The sequence below is a fragment of the Strigops habroptila genome, chromosome 4, assembly GCF_004027225.2.
Source record: "Strigops habroptila isolate Jane chromosome 4, bStrHab1.2.pri, whole genome shotgun sequence".
NCBI lineage: Eukaryota > Metazoa > Chordata > Aves > Psittaciformes > Psittacidae > Strigops > Strigops habroptila.
Window position 1 is genome coordinate 8,804,791 of NC_046358.1, and position 19,791 is coordinate 8,824,581.

At 37.6% G+C, this 19,791-nt stretch overlaps 1 protein-coding gene across 3 annotated transcripts in view; it reads right to left on the reverse strand.

Moving 5' to 3' along the window:
- The window catches only part of TTBK2 (tau tubulin kinase 2), a 95,524-nt gene that overhangs the window by 63,720 nt on the left and 12,013 nt on the right, over positions 1 to 19,791 (reverse strand). For all 3 annotated transcript variants that reach the window (XM_030481450.1, XM_030481451.1, XM_030481449.1), the window contains exons 2-3: positions 5,982 to 6,141; positions 517 to 664 (exon numbers count right to left, since the gene is read on the reverse strand). In XM_030481450.1, coding sequence (XP_030337310.1) covers positions 517 to 664; positions 5,982 to 6,050 — 217 coding nt within the window. In that variant the 5' untranslated portion in view covers positions 6,051 to 6,141. The remainder of the gene's footprint in view (positions 1 to 516; positions 665 to 5,981; positions 6,142 to 19,791) is intronic.

Sequence of the window (19,791 nt, forward strand, 5' to 3'; positions counted from 1 at the left end):
AAGTCACTATTCAAAGCTGTGATTCTGAATGACCTGAACTCTAAAAGTATTTCAGGACTCTACATACCAATAATACTTTTTTCTACAAGTTAAAGTATTTAAAAATTTTTATCCTGGATGCTACGCAAAGGGCCCACAAATATTCAATGCTAGATAGTACAGAAAAAAAAGATACCATCTTAGAAGGGGAAATAAAAAGCTAACAACATCAATGAAGTCTAGAGCAAACAACATAAGGAGAAGATATGGATCCAGAATAAACTACAGTTCAGCATAGGTTTTGCAGCTATTTAATGTTTTTGTTGTTCTTTTTATTTTCGTGTCATCCAGTTTCAGATAAAAGGTTTATAGTAGCAAAACTTTTAGAAGCTAAAAGAGCTTTCATTCCACTTTAACTAACCATCTAGCAATAACCTGCAGAATATGGGAATATTTACTCAAACTGTGACTAAATAGAGATTATAATGATTTTCCAACACTGACATTACTTCTGGCATATCCAGGGTACAGCCCTACCTTGCAATTTCTTCAACACGGCTACTTCCATTTTCAGCACTTGCTTTGGCTGCTGGGCTGATTCGACCTTCAGTGCAACATTTTCCCGAGTAAGCAAGTCCAGTGCATCGTAAATTTCTCCAAATCCTCCACCTCCTATTTTCCTCAGCTACATTGGGGAAAAAAGAAAGAACAAAAACCAGAATTTAAAGAGGGGAGAAGAAAAGAAAGGAAACAAAAAACAGCAACACTGCTTTGTACTGCCTGTCCTACTGCAAATACACAATAACATAATGATACCTTCAGTACATAAAAGAGCTACTGAATTATCTAGAATGGAGTGGTTAACCACAGTTTGGAAGAGAATCCTAGGAAAACACGTTAATACACCTGATCTCCACCTACACTATACTACTTCTATTTAATACAATAGCATTCCCATCACGACTCTGGCCAAAGTCAGCATGCTGAATAAAGTCTTTCCTCAAATAGTCACATACTACCCAGAGACCTTTAAATATAAATGCACAGTGATGTTCTCAAAATATGCCATCTTCTTCTTTTTTCAGAAATACACAGACTGAATATTACAGGTACAAAAGTTCTTGGACTTACTGAAAAGAAACAGCATTTTCTATTCTATGCAGTAACTTACACAACAGCTAAATCATAACTTACAAGAAATGGTTAAGATTATCTTTGAATATATATTTCAAATATTACTCACATTTACTTACGGTTCACCAATACTATTCTTATTAACAGATATATGAAAGGAACTTGCACTACTCAATGTTTCATCTGTGTCAGGAAGAGGTAAAACGAATGGTCCTGGAGTATTAATCAGTTTGCTCTACATTTAGAGCAAATATTAATATTATTCACTCTGCTTTAAATGTTCCGAGGGAACAGAGACTTGTTGGTTTTCAGTATCAAAAATGTCAATGTTATTTCATGTACTGCTTTCATATGGTGATCTCCCTTGTAGCTACCATTCTGAAGCTGATAGAAGAGAAAAAAAAAACTTAACCTAAAGAAACACACAATATTGTATTTTTACTATATTTTACATTGAAAGAACTGACATGGTTTTGTAACTGTCATTTGAAAACATACAGTTGCTAACGTTATATGACTACACTGTATTAAATGTCATCTAAACATTTCAAGGACCTAGAGATCCACAATACACTGACCTATCTTCAGATTCTGAAAATAAACTTAATGTCTCCTAATCCAGACAATCAGCCATCTGACTGAGAAGGAAAAAACAATTTTTAAAACAGCCTACACTCCTAAGAAAAGAAGGTAACAGATAAAATACTCACCTTGTTTACTTGCTTTTTTCAAGTCATATCACATGAAATCTTTATTATACATGATTACAACAATACTCAGTATTCCATCATGCACCCTCTGTCCTGAAGATCTTTCACCATCACTATTGCAACTGCTATTTCAATATTCTTAAGATGAGGAAAATATGATCCAAGACACACAGTATTATCTACATTACTCACTTCCGGCCAATTCATTGCCAATTTTAAAAAGGTGCATAGGATAGACAGCACATCATGTGTTCAGACCTACAGAACTAACCCACCTAAATACCTGCTTCTACTGGTACACCTGCTGACTGCAAATTCACATGTTCATTTCTTTCTAACACCCACACCAGTTGTTAGCAAATGCAACCTCTTCTCCACAGGCTGTCTTCTTTGAAGCTGCGTAACATGCATACTACCAACACAGGCTTAAGCCTTTTACTCTTTGACCTACACATTGCAAGAACCTAACAACTTTGAGAACAGAGACTCACAAATTCTGAATAAGTAGTTTGTGTCTTTGGACATGACTTGCTTAAGGTACCACTAAGGCAAGAATCTAGGGTTAACTCCAAAATAATGACAAACCACGAGAAACAAATCTTACAAGTTCGACGGAATACTCAGTATAACTTGGTTACATTCAGATGTATTTAATGTATAGAGTGTTAGCCCTTACAGAAAGGAATGGGATCTGTCACCTAAACATTGGAAAATAGCAAGTTTTAACAGGATTTTTTTTTTATTTTTTATTTTTAATTTAGAAAAGTATGTGTGTTTGTATGTGTATCTCTCAAAGATGTAGATTCAGGAATAATTTGGCCATTTTAAGCCTGCACTTTTACATTCCACCTCTTGGTCTGGTAATGTCAATATCTTGCCTGAGCTCTGAGCTGTTAACAAGGCTCCAACAGTTAAATACAGACATCGATCTGAAGTTTTCAGCATAAGCACATATATTTTCAGCATAGTACAAACACAACAGAGACAATGAGAATGCATGGTGAAAAAGACGAGAGGGGAAAAGAAAAGAGGTGACACAGCCATCCTCACCCCTATACAAACTTATAATGGTTTATCATATAACTTCATCTACCAGCTTTGAAAAACAGCCAGACTGAGAAAAACTGCCTCTGAAAGCGGTTTTTTTCCTGCTTTTGTGACAAAAATAAAAAAAAAACCACAACAAAAACCCCCCAAAAAACCCCACACCCCCCCAAAAAACCCCCACAAAACCCACAAACACAAAGAACCCCAAACAAAAACAAACACATGACCACAACACATGACTGCACTAATAAAATAACCAGATCAATTTCTATTCTCGGATAAAGTACACCAGAATCATTAACATACATCCAATAATGACATCGGTCAATAATTCCAGGCACAAAGACATGAAGAACCTCTCTTTGACTGTAGATAAAAATATTTGACACATCTTTGTCACTGGGTCATGCACCACATTCAGGAATAAGCCCGCATTTTCCTTGGTCTTCTATTTGCTGCCAATGCCCCTGTTGAAAGCTTTCTTGTTACTTTTCACATCCCTCACCAGTTTCAAACTCCAGCTGAGCTCTGGCTTTCCCATTTTTCATCCCAACACAGAGAGGCAACATCTCCATATTAATCTTGGGCAGCCCATCCCTACTTCCACCTTCTGTTCACTTGCATTTTGCTCTTGAGTTCAGACAGGAGCTGCCCGTTAAACCATGCTGGCCTCCTGCCGCAGCTGCTCAACATCTTTTACCTTGAAAAGGACCGCACTGCCCTCATTTACACATTGTACATTAGTTTCAAGCTTCTTTTCTCTGCATTCATCATCTCACACCCCAAACTCATTCTCTCTTCAACTCTGACACTTTGCATGCCTCAAATCCAGAGCATATAATTTTCAACATGCTTTATCTTGGTACTTTTGCTTACACTGCGTACTGAATGACATTCTTAAACCTATCTAAAAACAATTATCATTACAATCAAGTCCCTCCAAGTCAGGAATATAATAAATATTTCAAAAGCCAAAAAGAGGGATGAGAAAAGACACCACAGAGGATTAAAGCAAATGTTAACAGACACAAAGACTAGTAGACAGGGAGGGTATCACTGAGGAAAAAATGTTTTCTATGCTTCCATCCCAAAACAGAATCATCCTACAGAGCATATAGGTTAAAATTAATTGAGCATAGTTTTTAAAAGTGCTCGTATCCACAAATTCTAGATATGTTTTCACAATTACAAAGACCAAGGTCCTAAGCACCAAAAATTCTGAAAACTGCATTTCACCTGTAAATCTTTAAATAACTTCCAGAAATTGTGTTTTGGTTTTCTTGTTTGTTCGTTTTTTGGGTTTTGTTTTGTTTTTAACTGGCTACAAGAAAATAATCTCATGCAATCATACTACAGAGCTGCCATTCTTCAATGGGAGGAAAAAGAAAGCAGGGCACTGACACAGTTCCACAAGGAACAACCAAAAGTACTACTAAGTAGGGACAGTACTCATTGTCACCAAAACTTGAAAGTCCACTCCTTTTATATCACCTCATCTTTCTATATAAGGAAATTTTAAGTACTCTACTGCTTCAAGAACGCTAGCAAAAACCTTCAGTACTTCATAACCTAACAGAACAGTATTAATTCTGTTAACACATATGTGACAAGCACTAAAGAATTTCTATAATTTGCATGCTACTTTCTTCCACTGGCAGACTGCCCTATGAAATCCTGAATTCAAAAAGAAGTATATCCCCTTAGATGCCATCAAGAAATCCTTAAGGTTTGCTACAGAAATTCAGAAATTGAAGAGTTACCCAAACACAGTATTTAGCACTCATCTACCTGTAATACTTGATTTGAAAACCATACAATTTAAAACATATAATCATATGAGATGAACAACAGCCTGCTCTTGAAGTTTTCCAAAAGACAACTGATCATCAGGCTTCATTACACAGGAAAGAAAATAAACTTGAAGAAAATAGGACTGTTTTTGCACATAGCAGACAACTGAGTAGTTTTGTGGATAGCAATATATTAGTATACTGTTATCTCTTTATAATGCTACTTTATTCTATTTGATCTGATTCAAGACTGTGCTTTCAATTGTTACCTCATTGCAACATTGAGATGCAACATAGGCAGGTATTTTACACAATATTTACACTCCAAAGATAGTGACTTAGGTTCTATTTACTCAAGTGTAAAGGTTTCCTACACAAAGCTAGTATCAGCTTCCTGCATTTTTAAATGAAGGACAGGTTACAAGATACTTGAAATTACTTTTTCTATATGAATTTGAAATGAATGATGAATCTGTATTTTCTATGTTCTATCTTACCATTTTAAATAAAATACTGAAATATGGGAGTACTATAAAGCAAAGACAGTGCAAAAAATAGTGATTCTGTATTCATTCACAGCCTACTAAACACACAGAGATACCCAAAATGTTCTATTATAAAGTGGCTTTTTTCCCCTTTTCTCCCCCTCCCCCCCCCCCTTTTTTTGGGGGGGGGGAAATCTCAAACAAATCCACAAGCAAAAAATGATCAGGGGAATGGAAAAGGAACTTTGACAACTCAGCCTGGTTTTCCCAGCAAAAATAGTTTCAAATGTATACTATTTCCCTCTAGATGTAAATCAAGGATATGAACACCAAAAGGGGACAGAGCTATTCATGGTAAAACCAATACTGGCACACAGCCAAATGGATATAAATCAGCCAGGAATAAATCTATGCTATAAAATATAACAAACAAAAATAATTTCTAGTTGGAAGAGCACTAAGGTCCTGCAAGATCTTCTTATAAGCAGTAACAAATCTCACAATCTGACTAGTTTCAAGAGGATGCCTGACTTGATTTCCAAAACAGACTGACAATCACTGGCTGATTGGATTCAACAGGATTCTTTCAGTTGTGATCTTAACAGGCACTAAGTCAGGATTTAAATGCTTTTCTCAGTCCTTACCAGACAAAAACCCACCTTATAACTTCTGTTTAAAGTAGGATAAGAGAAACAAGTGGTTTTAAAGTCCTTTTACCATACGCATTAAGTAAAACACATCTCACAAGATTTTTGTAAGACATTTCAAAGCACAAATTACTTATTTTTAAAAACATGTTTTAAAGAAGGAAAAGAATTGCAGGAAGGCATACTCACCACCTTCCATCTTTCTTTGACCAAGATTCCCACACTGAGGATGTCAGGCTGCTCCCCTCCTCCACTCATTGCAACCTCCTGACGTGATGGAGCTGCTATGCAAAGTCTGTGTCAGTAGAAACCATCCAGATCCCAGGAATGGCTTCCATTTAACCAGTGACTGCAGAAACAAAGCAGAACATGGGATCTCAGTGATTAACAGAATAACATAAAACACAGAAACAGCTGTGTTTCTCACCTTGCACCTTAACTAGTTTTTGTATTCTATAGTGACTTATGTTAGAGGGTAGATTTAGATTAGATATTAGGAAGAAATTCTTTCCTGTGAGGGTGGTGAGACACTGGAACAGGTTGTCCAAAGACGTTATGGATGCCCCATCCCTGGAAGTGTTCAAGGCCAAGCTGGATGGGGCTTTGAGCAACCTGGTGTAGTAGAAGGTGTCCCTGCTTATGGCAGCAGGGTTGGAACCAGATGATCTTTAAAGGTCTCTTCCAACCCAAATCATTCTATGACTACGTTGGAATTGTAGCCAAACAACTTCCAGTACAGAAGGAAATTCAAGGATATTCTTTATTATTTTAACCCATTCTCTCAAAACAGCACTAATGAACGTAAACATTTTCAGAGTTATATTCTGCAGGCAGTGTCAAATTGCTGTAAATCGTAATTACATTTAAATTTCATCACAATTTTTAAAATCTAATTAATAAAACACTAAATAATTGGTTACATAATTAATAGCAATATAACAAAACTAAAAATAGATACTTAAATTGGAATTATGTTATTTATTGCACTGCATAAAGACACATTTTACAATGCATTTCACATAACTAGGATTACTTATGATTAAAGATGTCTAAAGTACAATTTTGTTGGTTTATGCCTGGGTACAGGCAGCAAAAGGGGAAAAAAAACTTGGATAATTCTATCTGCCTGATTTTTTTAATTTTCTGACTTTAGGCAACCATCTCTAAATCGAATTTTATACAGTAATATAAAAATTTGCCTTTTGGAGATTAATCCACCCGTAATCGCTCTCATCAGCAACTGCTACAATCAATTAAAAGCTTATTTCAACTGTCTGAAGTATTTTTAGAATTGTGCTTATTTGTTGCACTGATATAATTATACAAGTGTAACACTTTGTACAAACTTTTATATGCAATAACACATCTCTTCAAAAGTGTATCTGCTTTAGGTTTATTTCTATCATTTCCAAAACAGCATCAGATAAAAGTGAAAACTTCTTTTCTCCCTGAACCAACACACAAATGGTATGTGAAAATTGGTACAACCATTCTGATTTAAATTAACACTTTGTCCTTCTATTTGGACAAATGCCAGATTTACTATTGGGACTAAATTATGCTTTTTAAAAAACAACCTGCTGTTTAAACAACCTGGTTTTTAAGATAGACATTTGTTTGACATGACAGTAACTGGGTTTTTTTTTCATATTTATTTTTTGTATTTCATTTATGCCTTTCTTGGTTCAGTTGTACATCCTGACATTTAAACCAACTCCAAACAAAACAGAACCCCTTGGAGAAAACTAATCTGGACTAGATGAAGGTCTAAATTTATACCAAATTAGAGTGAATTACATCCCTGTAAAAGACTGTTCATTCAGAATAGGTAGCCTGAATGGGTTTAATTCAAACAAATGAAGGAAAACCAAATTAATATTGTGTATTCCAAGTAACAGCATCCACCCTGCAACTTAATCAAGTTGAACTAAACCAATTTAAATTCTACCAGTGCTCACCACTGACCATAATTACTGGTCCTTTCCACAGAATTATCATAACACAGTCAGGGACTAAGTCAAAGAGAAAATGAAATGGCACTAATGAAAGGAAAAAGGTCTATTTCCAAATTTACATGCTTACGGCACGTATAGTGATTTTTCCACTTGCTCAAAGCTTTGCTTCCCCTTCCACTACCCCCAGTTACATCAAAGTAGGTGCTGGTCTTCACTACGTAATCTGTTTGCACCTATATGAGGACTTCCATGTTTAGGGTTTTTTCTGACATCTGCTTAAAAAAAAGTAATGGAGAAAGTATTCACCTCACTGGAGCAAAACCTAAAATTGGCAAGTATCATTTTTGCTAAAGCTTTCAAACATGAGCAAAATTCATCACCTGTGGGAAAAGCAGGCGTTTTATTATAGCAAAGATATGACAGCAGTGGGTTTAGAGGTTTTTGTTAATGCTGCTATCAGCCTTGATCTGACACCTGCTTTGATTTTTATTTTTTTAATACATTTCAAATTACAGTTTATAGTCAGAGCTCTGTCAAACATGCCTGAGAGCTATTCATTCATGGATTCTTGAGAGAATCAAGTAATAAGAGAGCATCAGTAACTGGTCCAGAATGCAATGGTACAATACACATACTCACAGAACAACCCCATACTTTAAAAATTAGCATAGAAGTACCATATCACTATAACAGCTGCACGGCCAAGGTAACAAAATCTTCATTTATACACAATTCCTCAATCCTATTCCTTGTTACATCTCTCATCATCTTATAATGCCTTGTTAAATCTCTCATCATCCTATGTCATTACAAAGCAACAAAACCTATTCTATATCATCAGTCACTGGTATTCAAAGCACCAAAACTCCAGGACCCATCCAACTGTTGTCCATGGGATGCAGAAGCTCTCTCCTGAGCCCCTGAAGGCAAGGTACTTAACACCTCCTGAAGCTTAATAATCTGCAAGCTTCTATTGCTTGCACTGCAAGCAATATTGCTGCAAACACTATTCTGAACAATGAATGCAAGCTGCATTCAGAACACAAGCACTATCTTACGTGAAAAATGCAACTTCTATGAACATGTTGAGGTTAATTTGGAGAATTCTGTTTTCTTCAAAGTAAAGTATCAGGAGGATTCAGTCACCAAATTTCAAGGCCAAAAAGCTTGAAATTAGCCCAAACTTCTATCTGACCAGGGCACATAACTTCACCCCCTTCAGTGAATCAGCACACGCTAATATTTAAGAGTCCAAATGATGAAGAGTCTCCTGTCTTCACTGATAACATGTTCCAGTATGTCCCTTCCCTCACAGTAAGCATGACTTGCTTTGTTTCAAGGTTTAATCTATCTAATTTCAGGTTCTTACCACAGGACTTTCAGTTTTGAAAACCAAATTCCATTCCCAGTAATTTCACCTCATTTAAGCATATAAACACCATTTTTTCTAACTTCTTGTAAATTCATAAATCAAGCTTTAAGCCTTCCTTCCTACTCCACCAGTCTTTTATTTGGCCTTGCTTTGAAAATCCTCTCCTTGCTCCACATTATTCTCGTGGTATGGGCAGCAACACTGAGTTAGACACCAAGACTGAATTACACTCCATCACAACAATACCTAATAGGGAGAAAAGATTAGCTTTTTATTTCTTTGTGATAGCAGTCTTATTTCCCTAACTTAAGTCTGAAGCTGTTTTATAATTTTGCTTAATCACAACTCTATCAAATGTTTGTACATCTCCATGCTTACACTCAGGCACTGCTGCTAAATATGGTTTCTTTAAAGCCTTCATTCACAATCTGATCTAGACTAGGTTTCATTGCTCTGATGTGTTCTCTAATGACCTTAAGACTGTATAACTGAAAATCTGTTAGTTATTAATATACTGCAGTCAATAAATATCTTTATATTCCTTACCTAATAACAGAAAGCACGTATTTCGGTAGGTGCAATTTAGGTTATGAATATCTTCTCCAAATGCATGTGGGGAAAAAAAGGACACTGTTGGAGAGGGCTGCACTTAAAGGACTTTTGGACAGACATAAATATGCTTTCACTGGAGGTGGTGCTCAGGTCAAAATTGAAACTGAAACCTCCCTGAATTTTGAAGGACTTGAATTCAGGTTGTTTGGCCCATCTAAATTCCACAGATGAATAAAATACTCAATAAAGTACACACAGTTCCATTTGTATTACTGAAATATAGCCATATGTTGCTTTCAGCATAGCAGTTTAACAGCCTACAATGCTGCTAAACAATTTCAGAAAGCTCCAGTATGTTCTGTATCCCACTGAAGCAGATGAACAGTTAATGACATACAGTTAAGGTGCAAACTTTCCCTTACTCATTCAACAGATGAATCCTTTAGCCATGCAGTTTCATAGGTGGCAGTATGGTTACATTCTGCACAACAAACACTTCTTTATAATTCTCCTAAAAAAATAACAGCCATTTTAATTGCAATATGTCTCATAAGATTCTATATTCATTAACTCATCAGTTTCCTCATCGGATCAAAGGAAGTATGTAAGATAACAGAATTATCACCATTAAAGGTAATTAGTCCTCTGCCAATTTTTTTCCAGGTGACAGGTCATGGAATAACTAGGACAACATGAAGAGTACAGGCTGTTCCACAACATAAGCCTTTGCCTGTAAATTGATCACAGCATAAGAACAGGTAAAAGAAGGTTACTGCTTATACCCAGAATTTAATATTGTACAAACAGCATCCATTATTTAAACTCTTCTATCCACTTAACTTTTAGCTACATATCATCCCCACAAAGGATTTCTTTGATTTACCCCAAGCAAGTATGCTAAAAGATTATATGCTATTAGAAAACAATAGTACAAAACTTCCAGGAAAAGAAGTCCCATTTGTAAAAGCTGATTCTAGCCTAGCAAGCAAAGAAAACTGGTTTATGTAATTTGTGTGGTGGTTTGTGTACCAATTACACAAACCAATTACACTGGTTTGCGTAATTGTGTGTATATCATTTATTTAGAGATGGCCCTAACTGAAGCCAATCTCTGCTTACCACTCTTTGTAGATGTTTAAATCCAGATCTAAGGCTGAGAAAGTAGCACAGAGAATTTTTGCTGAATGGAGGTACTCTAAGTGTCAGGACAAAGCAAGTAAGGACAAAAGATTACTTCTGTTCTACTGAAAGGAAAAATACGTGATCTGTTGCCTCCCTGGTGGAATAACAGCAAACTCTTCCTCTTAGAAATTCTCTATGCTTACTAGGAGCTCTATCTGCTCGCCTTCAGTTCATTTAAGAAACTGTAAATTAACTGGAATCTACCAAAGTTGCTTTCTATTTCTGTGCTTTCAACCTCTGAGCAGGAGAACTTAAACATTCAAAGAAAAGTTTAACAAGTCAGCATAAAGAGAAAATCAGGGCAAGAAACGTTCAAAGGTCCTAATTCTACCACGTGTATGGTAAAGTCCACTTTCTCAGGCTAAGCAGCATGTTCACATTGTAAATTCTATGGCAAAAAATGTTTTAAGTGTGTCTGTTTGAACATCCAAACTGGAAAGCCATCCTACACTTGGAACCTGAATATTTTCTACATACATTCAGTAGAAGCTGGAATCCTGAAAATTCCTCATGTCAGTGAGAAAACTAAATTTAAGACCTTGACTGAAATTCCCAAATACTGGTTGTGAAGAAAATCTTTTCAAAAATTCAACACCAATGCCATTTTACGTTTTCCTGTCTCAAGCTCTTGGGTGCCAAAATACTCATCACCACTTGGAGATTCCAGGTGTGAAAAGCTCCCAACTGTCTCGTGTGCTATTGCCAAAGAATCTGGATTTCCTTCTGGTAACTTCTGCACTTACAGCTATGTTGTTATTCCAAAAGTGGCAATATTTTCTCAGTTTGAAGACAGAGTTAAAAATATAACATTTAGTTTCAAGATAACAGTTTTATTTTAAAACACGTATTTCAAGCTACCACACAGTTTGGAAGAGATTTCAGCACCAAAATACTAAAAAAACCCAAATAAGGTAGAGTTTATCAAAGGATTATATTATCTTTTACTATACCAACTGATACAGGTGGTAAAGCCCTACAAGTTTTAAACACACAAACATTTCTTCAAGTCCAAAATAGAACAAGCAACTTTAAAATTAAATTGCACTGAAATCAACTTCATTATGTTTCTTGATCAGACCAACTGGGATAAAAGGTACTCAATATCTTGCCATAAAGAAAGGCACTTGGGTATGTGCGTGACAGGGAAGGCCTGTGGGGTTGTGGCTCCAATGAGAAACACAGAATGTAATTTATTACCTACAGAAAATCAGAAGATTTTGGACAGGGAGAATTAGAAATGAATCATAAAACAAAACCTTTGGCTAAGCCATGATAGTTTTGCCATGGTATTTTTGAGCCGCGTGACTATTTCCTAATTTGATCTGTCACACAATTGCACAAAGACTTATGTCAGAATAAGAGAAAGAAAGGAAGTTAGCTGTGGGGGACAGGGAAAGGCTGGGCTACCATGGTGCTTTCAACTCAAGCTGCCTGTTGAACTACAACCCCAAGTGCAGAGCCTTTAACACTAATGTGGAAACCTAACCCTATGGAGAGGTTAACTTCATTCCAAACAACACTCTACTTTTTTCCACAACTCAGAGTGAGTTACAAATCAAAAAGAGGTTTGTGAAACCTTATTAATTACTCCAAAATTAATTTTAAAACACTAAAAGTGTCATTTATTTAAAAAAAGGAAATAAAAAGAAAAAGAAAAGAAAAAGCTGTAGTTCCGTGTCTTAGATTTAACTGTTGTGGTATTTACAACAAACATAAATGGAACTAAAAGCAGGGGCTTTTGCTATTATAAGAATTTGTTTTACCTGTCATAAGTCTTCTTCAAAAGAAACACACAAATGGGAAGTCATTTCTGCAGTTACCTAAATTATACAGTGTTACAACAATTCTTTTTCAAGATCCTTGTAAAATTTTCATTGCAGAAAAGTTAAGTGATAGCGAAGTGTGGTTTTGAACACTGATACAAAGACAGCTTGAAGTCAAACAATTAAGATATTTAAAACAGTGACACAGTAATATAATATCAAACTATTCACAGTCTGGATTAGCAGCAAAATAAAAATCTTTGTTCCCACTCTAAATGTTGGAATAGTCAGTTACCTTCTTAGGATAAACTTAGAATACTAACAGCCTACCATCACCACCACCATATTCCAAGGAATAACATAAATTAATCCGTTAAGACAGTCCAAACTATTGCCTTTTCCTCTAGTACTACCTATTTCTATGATTTCATAAATCAATTTTCTCAGCAAGGAAAAACATAAATGCCCAACCAAGGCACACAACTACAGAAGGCAAGAAAGCAAACAATACACTGTTTTGAAGAGTTTCTTCCTAAGCCAACACAGCTTCTGGCAGTATATATACAATGATTTATAGAGGGGGAGAGCTGCTGCTAAGGACTGTGCAAGAATGATGCAAGGGCACATATACAACTCATTGAATGCTTAAGTAATCAAGTAAAGTTCAGCATAAACCTAAATATAAATGGGAATAACACTTAACTTTTTTTTAAATTAAAAAAAAAAGGGCAGAAGAACTTTGGTGAGATGATCAGATCGATAACATGCGAATAGCAAAATGCTGTTTGCACTCATATTGTTCAAATGATCAACAAGGCTGCCAGCGGCAGACAAGCAGCCCAGCTGGCAGACTACACCACTGCACTCACTGTAGTGTGCCCAGGCTGCAGCACCAAGCATGGAGCGATCTGGACCTCCCTAACAAAAGCTGACCACTCGCTTGATTTGCCAACTGATAAAGCACAGCACAAAACCATGATGAAGTAGTCCTGACAGTTTGCTAAGCAGAACAAAGGAATAATCTTCTTCTTTTTTTTTAATCTGTAATATCTCATCTCTTAGCATCCTTATTTTAACGGCATGTAACTCTAAATCTGCAGTATAGTGATAAAGAGAGGGCACTGGCCATGCATGCACAGGTGTTCCATCTCCTTAAATACCTGATGACAGTAGCTCTCCTTTTGCCAATGTGTGAAATGAGGCCAGTAACTGCTACACCAAACAAGATGACTCCAAAAGAGCCCAGTTGACAGGAAGATGGAATCTGAGTGAGTCCACATGGTGCAGGAGGTCTACCAAACCCTGACAGGCTTTGGCCTCCTCTATGAGGGGAATGTACAGCTATCCTGCCACACAATGCAACAATCCCTGAAAGTGGCAAGGAGGAAAGACCATCACATTATAGTTCATGCCAGAGATACCTCAGTATATCCAAGGAGGATTGTAATTTCCAGCAGTAGATCAACAGCACTGGAGAAGTCAGGCACAAAGAGAAGACAAAAAACCACAAAGAGCCCATACTGACCCTCACGCCAAGACCAGCTCAGCACTGATGTCAACATTCCTAGCAGCAGTGGGTAGGAGACAGTCATGTTAAGTGGGCCCTTATGAACTGCCAAATGACATGAGATGTGGGAAATGGCTTGGTGCTTGGCTATGATGAAGGAAGGTGGCACTACAGCAGCCAAATAAACATACAACAAGATATGGCCACCGGAACAGCACAAGCTATTACTTTATCTTCAGTTTGAGCTGGCTTCAGAGGGGCTCTCTACAGTGCCATGGAGACTCTCTTGTTCCCAGGTTATTCCACAAGGATCGCATCGGCTCAGGCAATATCAAATCTAGAAGCACAACCCACAAAAGCAAAGGAGATGTGTAGCTCACCTAGGACTGACCAGTCTGCCCCTAAAACACATCCGTACTGTGAACTTCCAAGGTACAGAGGTTCGAATCAACAACAGGACTTGCCCAGAGCATGTAGAACATTATAGCCGTAGTCGAAGACAGCTTCAAGCAACGGTGACTGAAACTTGAGCTCCTAACCAGAGGTCCTTCAAGGTTTGAAATGGGAGACAGGTATTAAAAAACTGAAATGGAACTTTGGCAAAGGCATCTGAAGTTGGGACAAATCCAAAAATATCAACTTAATTTGCAGCAGAAAAAAAATAGGTTAGACAGTAGAAAAGTAGATAGCATGGACAGCAAATCTCAAGAGCACACAGGCTGCAGTAGACCAAAGGTCCACTTAGCCCAGTCTCCTGCCTCTGACTACTGCCAGCAGCAGATGTCTAGGGAAGAATACAAGGACACAGAAGGCACATAATCACACTTTCCCAGAGTATTTTCTGAGGGTACAGCAAGCATGGGACACAAAACACTTTCTGAGCCAAAGATGGTGTTTCAGAGTTTTCATTTCCAAGTTCATCAGATCTTTTCTGAACCCATGAAAGGTTTTAGCATCCAAAACACTTTACTGCAATAAGCAGTAACTTAATTCATGCTGTTGGAAGAAGCACATCTTTGTTTCTAATTTGTCTTCTGCTAGTTACATTTGAGATTCACTAAACCTTGCACTGGAAGGCAGAGTGTAGAGTTGCTCTCTGTTCACCTCTTAGTTCTACACAGGGAATACACTCTACCATACAGTCCCTCATTTACCTCTTCATCTATTCAGTCTTTCACTGAGTTTGATCACCATCTGGGTTTGGGAAGATGCAGAGAGGACAGAAATTCTGCTCCCTGTAGCGCCATAAGTTCCAATGATCTGAACTGATGCGGTGCAATTGGAATTAAATTCTTATGCATAATCATTTGTCAGACACATAAAAGAAGCTCCAACCCTAAAACTGTTGACTAACTAACTGTTGTGAGAATGATGACAGAAAGCAAACCATTTCAACTCAAGTAAACTCTTTTTCTGACACTTCTGTGAGGTTGTTATTTTGGGGGAAAAAGAATGTAAACCCTTGAATGGAAACAGCACTCAGGATCTCCAAGAACAATTTGTTCCATTATTTCAACTTCTATTTTCCATGTGCTGTCCTTTCCATTTTATGCAAGGTTTAGTCTCTAGTCTCACTGTCTCTATTTGTAATACTCTTCCCATCCATTGCCATATTTCCATTCACTCCAGCACCAGGCTTCTCATTCAAATGCAAACTTTCACAGGCACATTAAAAACTAATACTAATCAATAATACTGTAAGTTTGAATTCTACCTCTAATAAAGGTGCCTCAAGCCACTCTGCAAACAGCAATGAAATTACGTTGCTTTAATAACTTGCAGCTCTAGTGCAGGGCTGCTACTTTCAAAGATCTTCCATATTTGCTCATCCTATTTCACTTATGACTGAAGCAGAATAGTTCTTTTTAGATTTGGTATCATTACACAAAACAAGTTTGTGATCCTGTCAACCAGTAAAATTAGAAACATGCTCCTCAGCTGAAGCATCAAAATCTATTGCAATAGGGTATTTTTAAAAAAACAGAATAATAGCCCTTTTAAAGATGACTTCCCGTGTACCTTTTACAAAATGATAACTTACATAGAAAAGATGAAAGGAAACATGGCTTGAAGCAGTCACAGTGCAGTGTGGGATTTGAAGCAATTTTAACTATAGCAAAGATCAAGCTATTCACAGACTGTTAAATACATCTCAGTTTTGGCGACAATTCATGAACGTTCATTATGTTTTAATGGTTATGACCACACTTATATTCTTCTGTAAATATCAAATAGTTTCTTATAGCACTGCTTTTGCTAAAATCCTGTGTGGTAATAATGTAAAGTTTTGAATTATACCTACTGCTATAGATAAAAAGTTGGACTATTCATAGAATATGCTATTGTAGTATAAGACTTTCAAACATTAAAATGTACAATGTTATCAAAACCACTTAACATCATGGAATCATACTGATATCACAGCTAAGTACTGCTACTTGAATTACAACAGCTCTTGCAAAAAAATCCATTTTTAAATTACTTTTAAAATTTTTCCTACTCACGTTGCACTTGCAACTCACACCACATGACAGCGAGAATCTGATTCACATTTTGGCAGCAGACATGAAGGTGTTTTTTTTTAAACTTTTCTAAAACGAGATTCATTTCAGAAGACAGACTGAGAGTCTATAGAAGCACATCTATTCTACCAACAGAATCATGGAAAAATATCCTCAGCTCTTGTAAACTTCAGAGCAGCCTGCCACAGGATCTCACCCATTCATTCTCTGAATAAGCCAGTCTGCTCTTCTCAAGTCTTATGGCCCTGTTCTGCTTGTCAGTTTCTTCACGGCCCTTTGGTCTTAACCCATGATGACTGCAGCCAATGCTGCCATCAGCCTTCACATGTGTGGCCAATTCTCCTCTATTCCCAAGTAACAGGTCCAGTAGCACACTTCCCCGAGTAAATTCGTCCATCAACAACTTGTCTTTAACGCTCCAGACTAGACAATGAACTGGACTAAGGAACTTATAATACAAACCCTTTCAGAAAAGTTTTGGTTTATGCTAGCTTGGTCCCCTTGCTGGCAACACAAATCGTTCTACCAGGAGAGGGTGAATGGATAGAACTGCTTTCAAGATGGTAGTGCTAGTTTAAACTACTACATGTAAAACAAAACATAGCTCGCATTAGCCTAACTGGACGTTACTACTGCCAATAATTTACTTTCCTCTTCTCCAGCCTACCTAAAAGCCTCGCTTTATGCAATGCACACTAAGAAATTTTTTGTCATAATCACAACACAATCAAGTCTTAGGGGTTTTTTTGTTCATTTGGTTGGGGTTTTCTGTTTGGGTTTGTTGGGTTTTTTAAGTGCCTCACCTATTTCTCACACACCCAACGATTTTTCTCAATAGGTTTAAACACTCCTCAGTCCATAGGGAGTTTTATACATGACACAACTGAGCTAATAGGACTTCACAGCTGTCGTGGTATAAGCCCAAGCGGTAACTCAGAATCATGCAGCCACTCGCTCCCTCCTCCCCTTTTTCCCCCCTGCTCCCAGGGGGATGGTGTCGTGGTTTGAGCCCAGCTGGTAACTCAGAACCACACAGCCGCTCGCTCACTCCCCCTCTTCTTCCTCCCCCCGCTCCCGGAGGGATGGGGAGGAGAATCGAAAGAATGTAAACCCCACCGGTTGAGATAAGAACAGTCCAGCAACTAAAAACCACTACTGCTACCACCAATAATAATAATGATAAGGGAAATACCAAGGGGAGACAATATAAAACTAAAAGGGGAAAGGAAAAAAAACAATAAACACAAGTGATGCACAATGCAATTTCTCACCACCCGCTGACCGATACCCAGCCTGACCCAAGCAGCGATCTGGGCCTTCTGGATAACCGCCCCCAGTTTATATACTGGGCATGACGTGCCGTGGTATGGAATACCCCTTTGGCTAGTTTGGGTCAGGTGTCCTGTCTCTGCTTCCTCCTGGCTTCCCGTGCCCCTCCTCCCTGGCAGAGCATAAGACTGAGAAGTCCTTGATCAGGGTAAGCATTACTTAGCAACAACCAAAAACATCGGTGTGTTATCAGCACTGTTCTCAGACTAAAGTCGAAAACACAGCACTGCACCAGCTACTGAGAAGGAGAAAAATAACTGTTGCAGCCGAACTCAGGACAACAGCATGGTGTAATTCAACGGTGGCGATCACGGGTAGATGAACCTTCAGAGCTGTAAGGATCATGGAGGACTTCCACATGTTGGTCAGGTGGAAACAGCACATCTGTCTCATGTATGAGCTCACACATTACTTATAATCTTTCCATTAAGGTGCCAAAGTAGTGACGCTAAGCGCATCCATGCCAACCGTAAAAACACAACTCCATTATCTCTGCTGTTACCATGCTACCATGTCACTTTGTTATACAACTTCAATACGACAAAAAACATACTATAGCTGATTGATCAGTGATATTGATTCGACAAACAGTGGGTTTTCTTCCCTATATCTGGCTCCAGAAAAGACTCAGAAATGCCTCTCATCATTACTCAAACAATTCTACAGCTTGGATGCAGAAAACCAACACATGAATACACATCTCCTAACCTCAAGGCTATCTTTCTGTTAATAAAGCTGGTGTAGGCCTCAGGGTCAGATCTTTAACAATGAAAATTCATGCATGTGAACTCACTGACGGTCAGGTAGCCAACCCCACAGTTTGAATACAAAGAAAACTTTCATTTAAAAACTGGCTGTTACCTCTGGCAGCAGCAAAACACATGACTGTGATTTTTATACAGCTGATGGGACAAAAATTTTAGACTGCCTAAGGTCTGAGTATCAAGAGAAACAAGGGTATAAACAGCCACAACTGTGATTTTCATAACTACTTTAGGTTACTTCATGGAACTTTCAATGCTGTGTTAATGTTAGAAAAAAAAGATTTCATGAACAGCCACAAACAATTCCTGTAAAACAACAGGGAACACATAGGACTGTCCTTCCACAGATAAGTTAGAATGTAAAACTGATGAAAAGGGGGGACAAGAATTCCTATAAATCTGTTGCCACTTGATACAGTATTCAAACCTCTTAACATTCTTTTCACTCTTCTAAATGGTTGGATATTGCTTAACATAATTCATAAGGAATCTCTGAATTTTAGCTCAACTCTAATCTTTGCTACCTTTCCCACAGGAAACACATTAGACAGGCAAATCCTGATCACATGCAATACCATGCAGACTTTTTTGTTCAGTTGTTACCACTAGATTATGGCTTTTTGTTCTCCTAATTACACTCACCACATATACACTTATTTTTGGTCTGGCACTACCCGCATACTAGAAAGGACGATACAAAGATTTCTATATCATTTGCTAGAGACGTGATCACACATTTTTGCTGACACAGGACTTCCTTCCCCAAGGGGACTAGGCTTTTACCACGTCATTAAATATTTAAAACTCTACAAGGCCCTACAGTGCAGGGAAAAAAAAACATTTGAAGTATGTTTTTTAATCCATTTGTTGGTTATTATCAGTTGTCAAGTCTGACAAAAAGACAAGCTGTCCCTGCAAAGCTTGTTGAGCTGAGGTAGCTGGTGATGGGAGCAACAAAAGAGATTCAAGTCTCAAGTAAAACTTCTGAAAACACATCTAAGTGTTGAGGGCAGAAGTACCGAAGCATACAGAGTGTTTTCAATCTGCTTCAGT